Source organism: Cavia porcellus, unplaced genomic scaffold (assembly GCF_034190915.1).
Source record: "Cavia porcellus strain 051 isolate PalLab524CR breed Dunkin Hartley unplaced genomic scaffold, mCavPor4.1 scaffold_25, whole genome shotgun sequence".
Lineage (NCBI taxonomy): Eukaryota > Metazoa > Chordata > Mammalia > Rodentia > Caviidae > Cavia > Cavia porcellus.
This window is the reverse complement of record NW_026947508.1, coordinates 39,949,772-39,958,987: the sequence shown is the minus strand read 5'-3', so window position 1 is coordinate 39,958,987 and position 9,216 is coordinate 39,949,772. Positions and strand designations below refer to the sequence as shown.

At 48.0% G+C, this 9,216-nt stretch overlaps 2 protein-coding genes across 2 annotated transcripts in view; both read left to right on the top strand.

Moving 5' to 3' along the window:
• Positions 1-225: 225 nt before the first annotated feature.
• On the top strand, positions 226-913 carry P3r3urf (PIK3R3 upstream open reading frame). The gene is made up of 2 exons (XM_063236394.1): positions 226-519; positions 796-913. Exons 1-2 carry the CDS (start codon positions 288-290, stop codon positions 837-839), a joined length of 276 nt encoding a protein of 91 aa, XP_063092464.1. The 5' UTR covers positions 226-287; the 3' UTR covers positions 840-913.
• A 532-nt stretch (positions 914-1,445) lies between these two features.
• Pik3r3 (phosphoinositide-3-kinase regulatory subunit 3) overlaps positions 1,446-9,216 on the top strand; it is a 178,372-nt gene continuing 170,601 nt past the window's right edge. Inside the window, exon 1 of the mRNA XM_063236393.1 lies at positions 1,446-1,584. The gene's annotated coding sequence lies outside the window, so the exon portion shown is untranslated. The remainder of the gene's footprint in view (positions 1,585-9,216) is intronic.

Sequence of the window (9,216 nt, the reverse complement as noted above, 5' to 3'; positions counted from 1 at the left end):
TAAACTGCTCAACATGTGCCTGGCACATAGTAAGGGCTCAATAAATTAATACTCATGCTTATGAACAAAAAAAAAAAAGAGTGATCTTCCCCAAGAGTTCCTTTTGCCAGGGGGCCAAACAGATTTTCTGGCTCTTGGGCAGGACCCAGTGGAGAGCACTATGAAGAAGCCCGAGCCACAGGGCGGGGCTGGGGGTAAAGAGCAGCCTGGGATTAGTATGTCACAGAGGAGTCAGCTGCCCTGGCCAGCAGCACTCTTTCAGGACACCGCAGAAGCTTCCTGTGCCCATGGGGCCCTTTCACCTGCTCCGTGCCCCTCGGCTTCGGGGCCTGAGTTCCCCGTACCGCAGGTCACGTATGAGCTGCCCGCGGCCCGGCTTTCGCAAGATGTTCAAGTGTAGCCGAAGAAGGTACAGGCAGAAGCTGCAAGGCCCAGCTGCTACCAATGTTGCCACCACGAGCACAGACATCAGTGCCACCCACACTGCCATAACCAGTGTATGGATCCTCTCACCTCAAGGTGAATGGGGGCATAGTGAACAGGTGGACCTGTGTTTTGGTGTGTGTGTGGGGAGGGATGTGAAAGACAGGGACACCGGTTTTTCCCTGTGCTGCTTAGCAACTCTAGAGACAAACTGAAATTTCTGCTCCCAGGCATCTTGAAGGCAGGCATCTCCAAGTGCTTAAAGTGGGTTGGACTGGAAGTCAGTGGCCTGGAGAATTGGGTGAACCCAAGGGCAATGGACCTCCAGAAACTCTGATTCCTTACACACTTTCCTGGGCCTTCTCTCCTCAGGTCTCAGGCCTTGCCGTCAACCTGGGAGCTTTCTCATCCTTTAGGAAGCACAGAAGCTCGGCCTGCTCTGGATCCACATCTCCAAGGGGCTGGAAATGGTGAACATGAAACACAATCATTCTGCTCAAACTGTCTCACTCCATACTGATGTGTTTCCAGCCAACTCTGCCACTGCAAGGGCAGGTCTGGGGCTGAATACTCCTAAGGACAGGCTTCAGTAGCAGCAGCAGGTGTCACACTTCGATAGCAACAGGACAGGACAAGATCAGCAACACATATGCATTTTTGTCCTCTCCTCTTGGTCTGTCCTATGAGACAGAAGTCTTTCCCATCTAACACTACCATCTACCCAGGCTGAAGGGTTTCCATAGACATCTTAAAAACACAGGGAGGCATAGAGAAAGAGAGAGAGAGACAGAGACAGAGACAGAGAGAGAGAACAGAAGACAGAATCCTGTAAATGTTCCAATGTGTGTGTGCCTCTGTTTGCCTGTGATAGTCAGTGTGTACGTGCAGCTCCTCGTGTGTGTTTGAGTGTGTTTGTGACAGGAGATAGGCGTATAAGGCACATGTGACCTAATGTGCCTTTGTGATCCATTGTGCATCTGTGTCTGGCTGTGTCAAGGAGTGTTTGTGAGAGGAACAGAGCCAGAGCTCTGAGCTCTGGCATAGGCTCTCCCGAGAAGAATGAAGGTCAGGAGGGGGATGGGGGCAGCCTGAGGGAAGAGAGGGGGCAGAAGCCTATCACCTCCAGCCCACAGCCATCGTCTCCTGTCCTCCATTCTCCAGGTCAGTGGTTCCAGGATAGGCAGCTGAGCTGAGATGCTTGGGGGCGGGAGAGAGTGAGTTTGAGCCCAGTAAGGGGGGACGGGAGCTGAATCCTCTGGCTTGGGGATTTTCCATTTGGATTTCTTAGTGTATGCTCATATGCTATAGGGTGTAACTGGATTCCTGGCAGGTGTGTCTCCATGGGTGGTGTTGTAGTGGCTGGGAACATTGTGAAGGTCACTGTCTTTTGTATCTGTGCATTGTTTGGTGGTGTCCCCAGTACCTTGAGGGTTGAGAGTAAGAGTGAATCTTGAAACATTTGGACCCCTGAAGTTTAAGAGTCCAGGGTAATATCCTTTGCTGCCTGTAAGAGAGAAATAAATTTTGTCTACCTTTTTTTACTTCAAGGCTTGCTAGAGATTGGGACTCTGAGGAAAGAGAGAGGTGGGGTAGGAATTCACTGCCACATTGTATCCAGACAGTGCTGGGCCCCTTAAGGTTTGGGATTAGGGGTTTGCTGACCATCAAGGTGGCTGGCCAGTGCCCAAAGCCCAAAAAGAAGCCTATACATGAGGGCTGGGAATTTAGCTTAGTGGCATAAGCACCTGCTTGGCAAGTGCAAGGTCATGAATTTGATCCCTGGTACCATAAAAAAGAAAAAAACAATAACAACAAAAAGAAGCCTATACATGTAAATATGCATGACACAGTCCACAGATACATACAGAACTCAAAAACACACAATGCAGCATACACACGCAATAGGCATATGATACAAACAGATATGCACTACAAAAAATGCACAGAACCCCCAGTAATACATATAACAATGCACACATACTCCTACAAATGAACCATACAGACACAAACAGGCATGCATCCAAACAAAATGTGTGTTTATGTGTGTGTGTGTACCTTGTCTTTGATTGTGTATGTGTGGTGTTAAGCTGTGGGAACCTGATGACATCATTGCTGGTGTCTATTTTTAGCTCCATCTACAATGACACTCCTCTGATGCCCTCTCCTCTCCAAGTTCCCAATTTTCTTTCCCCTTTAGGTGCTCAGAGGCAGCAGCTGCCAGAGGGCATCCACCACCTTAGTTTAGGTGGCCCTTTGCCAGAGCTCCCTGCAAGCTGAGTATACTGGGCTCTAGGACCACAGCCATGGCACAGCCTAGCCTGGGTTAGGTGAGCTGACCTGGCTCTCTGCTTTTGCTCTGCAGCTCTGTCTCAGTCCCTAGTGTCTGCAATACACCAGGAGGTACCCGGTTCTGGGGAGAGAGAGGACAATGAGTGAGAAGATGGAGTTCCACGACAGGATCCCATTAGGGCTATACCTCAGTGGGAAACAGACATGAAATACACCACAGGGCACTTCAGGGAATTGTAGCAAGGCATCTGGACACTGGTAACAGGTCTAGGATGATGGGGCTTTTTTTTTCCTCTTCCATCTTTCACAGTAACATAAGGAAATTGTGGTTATCATATAGAAACCAAAGGAAGCACCTTTCACCTTTGCAAAAACACCTCTAAATTTCTACTTGTAATGCTACCTTCTCACACTCAGGCTGCGCTTCCCATAATTGCACCAACTCAACTTGCAGGTGGAGGGCCTCATGCCACTAACATCCCCCTTTCTTTTGGATCTCCAGAAGGCAGGCACTGTTCTCAACTATAGATGAGAAAACCATGGCCCAGTGCTGGCCACACTTCGCAGTACCCAGAGGAGCAGTGCAGGGGAAATGTCATGTAGGTGGAGGAGGAAGTCATGGCACTGGGATGTCTGGCACAGGTGCAGGAGCTCAGGCATGGCTGGGGAAATCAATAGGCGAGGGGGAGGAGGATGGTAGCCCAGGGGTCTGTATGAGGAAGGTCTCCAGCTCCAGGCTGCTTCAGGCAGCCACTGGAAAATCAGGTTTGGCAGCTTCAGCCTTGTGCTAGAGGACTGGAGGAGAAATCCAGACCGATCCTCGGTAGGTGGCAGGAGAGCGGGTATTTTTTAATCCTATGTTTTACCAACCAGCTGGTTGGAGAAGCATTTTAGAATCCTTTTGGAGGGTGGGAAATACAGCTCTGGGCTGAAGCAGGGTCCCAGAGTTACTAGTCCTTATTCTGCACCTGTGCTAATCCCTCGTATGATCCTTGGGAAAAGTCCTGGCCTCTTTCTAGGGCTCAGTGGGACTTCCCGGGAAAGGGTTCTGTAAGATTAGGTTCCCCATCCCCCAACTCCTGCCCTTTGGATTCTTCTGGAAATGTGACTCAGACAGGGAAACACGTAGTCAGAGGGTTGGGGTCACACATGACAGCCTCTGAGGTGCCAGGCTGGATGTCCTTTGTTACTAATGGGTCAATGGCCGGAAGCCAGTTCTAACCTTACAATGCAACACTGGTCACCCCACCCTTACCAGGGCCCCCACTTCCGGCCTCTGTTCCTTCCTCCTCTCTGGGGAAGGCTGCAGGGCTCCCTGGGGAAGAAACCTCCACTTTGCCTTCTCTGGCTCCTTGCCCTGTCCCTTTTTTTTGTTTTTTGTTTTTGGTCTTTTTGAGACAGGGTCTTGCTATGTAGTTCAGGTTGGCCTTCAGCTCACTTTGTAGCTCAGGCTGGTCTTGAACTCACAAAGATCCTCCTGCCTCAGCCTCCTCTGAGTGCTGGAATTATAGGCATGTGCCACCAAGCCCAGATTTCTTGGCCTGTCCTTAACCCTTTCTTTCCTGTTGACCATTTGGCCATTTGGACTGTCCTTTCGCCCCAGGAAAAGTAGAATTCACTCAACCACTTATTTCCTCTATCTCAGCTGACCCAGAGAAATGAACCCAGAGCTGAGATTTGCAACTTTTGGAAATATAAAAACCCTGGCCAATGTTACCATGTCAATGACAAATTCATTAAACAATAAAATATTAGGGGCCGGGGATTTAGCTCAGTGGTATAAGTGCCTGCCTGCAAGCAGTCGTGAGTTTGATCCCCATTACCAAAATAAAATGTTACGAAATTCTGGATACATAAAGTCCACAGTTATGGAATTTAGAATTGTAGCATGGTAGACTCTGAGTTTCAGAAGTTTAGGACCCAAAATGGTGGCATCACCAAATCCCAAATCCCAGAGTTAGAGTATTCTTGAATTGAAAATCTTGAGAAATCAATTAGTGAGAACTACTTATAAGTGAATGTCTAAACTTGGGTACATACAAAGGAGTTTACACAGGAACTCAGAGGGTAGGCAGAAAGCCTGAGTCACAGGAGTTTAGAGTGAAGCCATAAGCCTGCAATGAACCACACAGAAGACAAACCAGGACACATTCCCACTTCCTAAGGATAAGAGACAGGGGTGTGGCAGGTGGAACTTACAGAGTGGCACTGTAAAAACAATACATAACCTAAAGAAAGAATCTTAACTGGGCATGGAGGAATGCACTGCTTGTAGTACTAGGACTCAGAGGCAGGAGGGAGGAGGATTACTTCAGTTCACAAGTTTAGACAACACAGCAAAGCCTTGACTCAAGGGGGAAAAAAAATCATGAAGTAGTTTAATACATACATCAACCCAACAGCTTCAGCTTCCCCATAGTTGGGGTTCACATCAACTAAGGACATTTCCAAAGGTAATGAGACTCTTTAGCATACTGGAGAGCAAGAACGCTTGTCTGGCTCTTTTGGGGGCGGACAGGTACCGGCATACTCCAAGCTTTATTTAGAGGGTGGTTGTTGGGAGAAGCAGACTTCAAAAAAGACACTGAGCCCTAAACTACATGGTACATATCAAAGTCACCCATCAGTGGGGTGCAGAGCCTATGGTGAGGCCATGCGAGGAGACCCTGCTGAGGGTACCTGTGTGGGATGGTCCTGGAGGAGCTGGACATGTATAAAAAAGGAGCCAACCTTGAGGCAAATCCAGATGGGGACCCTTATCTTGTCCCTGGAGCTGGTTACTCAGCAAACAATGGAGATATTTACCTAGTGTTTCTGGGAAACTACTGCAAAGTCAGGAACCTAGAAGGAGCAGTTCCAAAGAGAGGCAAATACCAGGCCCTGCTGGGCATGGGAAATGGTACAATGTCACTCTAAGGTCCTCTTACTCAGCTGCCTGTCTGTCTGTAGACTGCTCACCACCTCTTCGATGACCTCCACTCAAACTATTTGCCTCCCTCTTCTTGCCTCCCGCTGCTCTGCTACTTACCTGCTCTGTGACCTTTGGCAAAGCCTTTCTCTTCTCTGAGCCCGCAAGTATTTTCTGTCTTTTGAAGTCTATAATCGGGTCCTGAGGGCAGCTTTTGGTATTGCCTAGCCCTGGTTTTGTCCAGAGCAGTTTTAGCTTCAGATAGCTCCATATTTAGCTTCTAGAGAAACTGTTGGGCAGTTTCAGGGAAGACTTCAGGGAATGTGGAATAGAAATAATGCTCACACCTGACATCCTATAGATGTCAATGTCAATGATGAATATTTTCATAAATATTATGTCCACAACTACTAATCTCTGTATGTAAATCATCCTCCCCTTCCTTCTCCTCTCTCTTTTTACCTCTCCCTCCCTCCCTCCTTCCCTCCTTCCTTCCTTCCCTTCTTCTTTCCCTTCCTTCCTCCAGCCCTCTGTTTTCCTGGTGTTGGGGGTTGAATACAAGCATGCTAAGTATGTGCTCTACCACTGAGCCATACCTCTAGCTCTCATTGCTTCCATTTTATAGATGAATGAACTGAGATTCCAGGAAGGTAAATAACTTGCCTAAGATTATGCAGCTAGGGAGTAACAGAACTAGAATCACAGGTCTGCCTATCTAAACCTGGGGCTATGGTTTCAGGTTAGCATTACTCCATGTGGCTTCCATAAGTAAAATGACAGCTCATGGCTGAGAGTTTCAAGGAGATGTGGCGGATCCTGAGAGATGGTAAGTTCCATTTAGGGTGGTATAGAATAAGGGAGTAAAGTTTCTTGAGCTTTAAACTCAAGACAATTTGGTACTCTTAGCCCAGACACTGGGCTGGGGTGGAAGTAAGAAGGCTGGAGAGGGGAATGGGATAGTCCTGAACTGGACTTCAGGGTGTTGACAGGCTGCTTTTTCTGCTCCTGGAGAGAGTGTGTGTATGTTGTAAAAAGTGGGGGTTGCTTCACTTTCTGGGATCAGCTGGTTCCCCTTCCTCCAGTTGGACTTGATTGACAGGTCTCAGGAGCCTGGGGCACTGGGACTTCCCTGATGGGAAAGTATCATGGTATGTTGACACTAGGTCCACTACCTTGAGGTTCACAGCAACATTGTACAGTTGCCTCTCTTAACTGGCCCTGAGAAAGTGGAGGATTCAGATATACTTCTGACCCCTGGCCAAGGCTTGGTCATCATAGGAGCATGATAGATCCAGAAAGTCACTGGCCAACAGAGGCAGAATTGGATGCAGCCTTGGAGGCTGTCTCACCCAGACCTTTAATGTCAAGATGAAGGAGGAGCCTGAGGTTCAGAATAGGAACCGGACTTGTCAAAGTTCACCCAGCAGCCACTGCTGTCCCTACCATACCCTCCTCTTGGCACTGAGTACACAAAGTTGAATCCATCCTAGTCTTTGTTCTTGAGAGCTTGCAGCCCAACAGAAAAAACAGGCAGTAGATATACTGAGAAAGATGTCAAGGCTAGGTGAGAGGTTCAAACTTAGCACAGTAGGACCTTGGAGAAGCAGGAGCACAGACTGACCAGAGGCTGCCCAAAAGATGCACAGGTGGGTTTGGTTTTGCTTTGTTTGTTGTCTATTTTCAGATGAGTTCTATGTTACCTGGGCTGGTTTTGAATTCCTGTGGTCAGCCAGTCCTCCTAACTTGGCTTCCTGTGTTACTACGACTATAGGCATTCATCACTACACTGAGCTGCAAAGGTGGTTTTAAAGCTAGGTTTAAAAAACTGGCAAAATTTTAGCTGATGCAGGAAGGAAACAAATTTTCTGAGGAAGAAACAGCTTGAACAGATGCCCAGAGCCGGCACTGTTCCACTCTGTGGGATGAATGAATTGTCCTGCCGGGCAGGCCCATGTGTCTAGAGGAGAAGGGCAGCCAGGCCAGCACTTGAGGTCTGGACTGCCTGTGCTTTGTGAGATGAGTTGCTAAGATGTAGACTCTGGGGATATGAGGGTCTCTACATAGCTGCTAGGGGTACCTGAACTGACAATAACTATAATGTTTTGAAACAGAGTTACACTATTTAGTTCAGACTGGCACTGAACTCACTATGTAGGTCAGGCTGGCCTTAAATTTAAGGTGATCCTCATGCCTTAGCCTCCTGACTGCTGGAATTACAGGCAAAGTACAATCACATCCAGTTTATAGCTGGAAGAGTCTTAATGCATAGGGGGGAACTACTGGATGGTCACCATTTCAGGCGCTGGTAGTTTCCTTTAGTTCAGTTCTCTCTCCCTCTCCCCCTCCCCCTCCCCCTTTTCCCTCCCTCTCCCCCTCCTCCTCCCCCACCCCTCCTCCTCCCCCTCCCTCTCCCTCTCCCTCCTTGTGGGAGGCCCAAGGCCCAGCTAGAGATCTGGAGAAGGTTGCTAACTGCCATCCCAACTTAGGTTTTCCCCTTTTCTTCCCTGCTTGTTTCTGGGCGATTTTGGGGAGGAGGCACCTCAGCTCTGGAGCTTGGGCTGCCGTGATGCAAATCTACTCCGGATTTTCTAGCGGGCGTTCTTTCCATAACAGACCGCCAAAGCAGGACTGGAAGCAGCTCTGCCAGCCCTGACGGCCTGGGATGGGGGAGGGCGCTTTTTCCGCTGGGATCTCGCTGCCAGGTAGCGCCATGGAAGTGGAACTCTGTGGCAGGGCTGTGACTAACGGTGCTGGGAGGGAGAGGAAGCCAGGGGCTTGTAAGTGCTTCCCGAGCCACCAAAAGCTGGACTCAGTGCAGGGTGAAGGCTGGCATTTTGAGCAGGAGGGACCCTGATCTTGAGGACCCTACTGAGCTTTGGGGAGGAAGATTTACAGATAGGGGGCTGGTGAACTGATTTGGGGCCGATAGGGTTGAGAATGCAGCAATCCCTAGGTCACCCCAAGCCGGAGGCCAGCTTGTGCCTGGCTTGCTTGTTCAGTACAAATATGGTTTGGGCACAGATCCCTGTTCTCCAGGGGCCCTTTGTCCTCAGGGAACTGGTGGGGAGTGGAAGTAGGGTGAGCAATTAGTGGTGAAAAATACTTGTGAATATAGGCATATTTTTATTTTTAATTTTTCTGTTTTGAGTACTTAATTTATTTAAAAAATTAACCACTAAGAGACATAATATAAACATTATAACTGTTGCCAGTGTGGAGATGAAATACTAGGAGAGGAAGAAGAAGGAAATATTTAATTTTGCTGATTTATTATCATTCAGTTTCTTTTCTTTTTAAAAAAATTTTTTTTGGGGGGTTGGGGATTTAGCTCAGCGGCATAAGTGCCTGCCTTGCAAGTGTGTGGTTGCGAGTTCCATCCCTGGTACCAATAAAAACGAAAAAGACAAAAACAATTTTTTTTTTATTTTAAAGAGAATAAAACAAAACAAAGCAAAACAGAACAAAGCAGAGCAAAATAAAACAATGCAAATAACATAGGAGTTCAGAAAAAGGCAGCAGGAAATCAACAATGGCTACTATGTCTCTTTTCTTTAAAATAGTTGTCTATACCTTCACACACAATAAGTTAATACACA

What these genes read in the sequence shown, in the direction of transcription:
- P3r3urf (XM_063236394.1), top strand. Translation starts at nt 288, where the DNA reads ATGGGGCCCTTTCACCTGCTCCGTGCCCCTCGGCTTCGGGGCCTGAGT. An exon ending in ATGGATCCTCTCACCTCAAG is followed by an intron (nt 520 to 795) that starts GTGAATGGGGGC and finishes TTCTCTCCTCAG; the next exon opens with GTCTCAGGCCTTGCCGTCAA.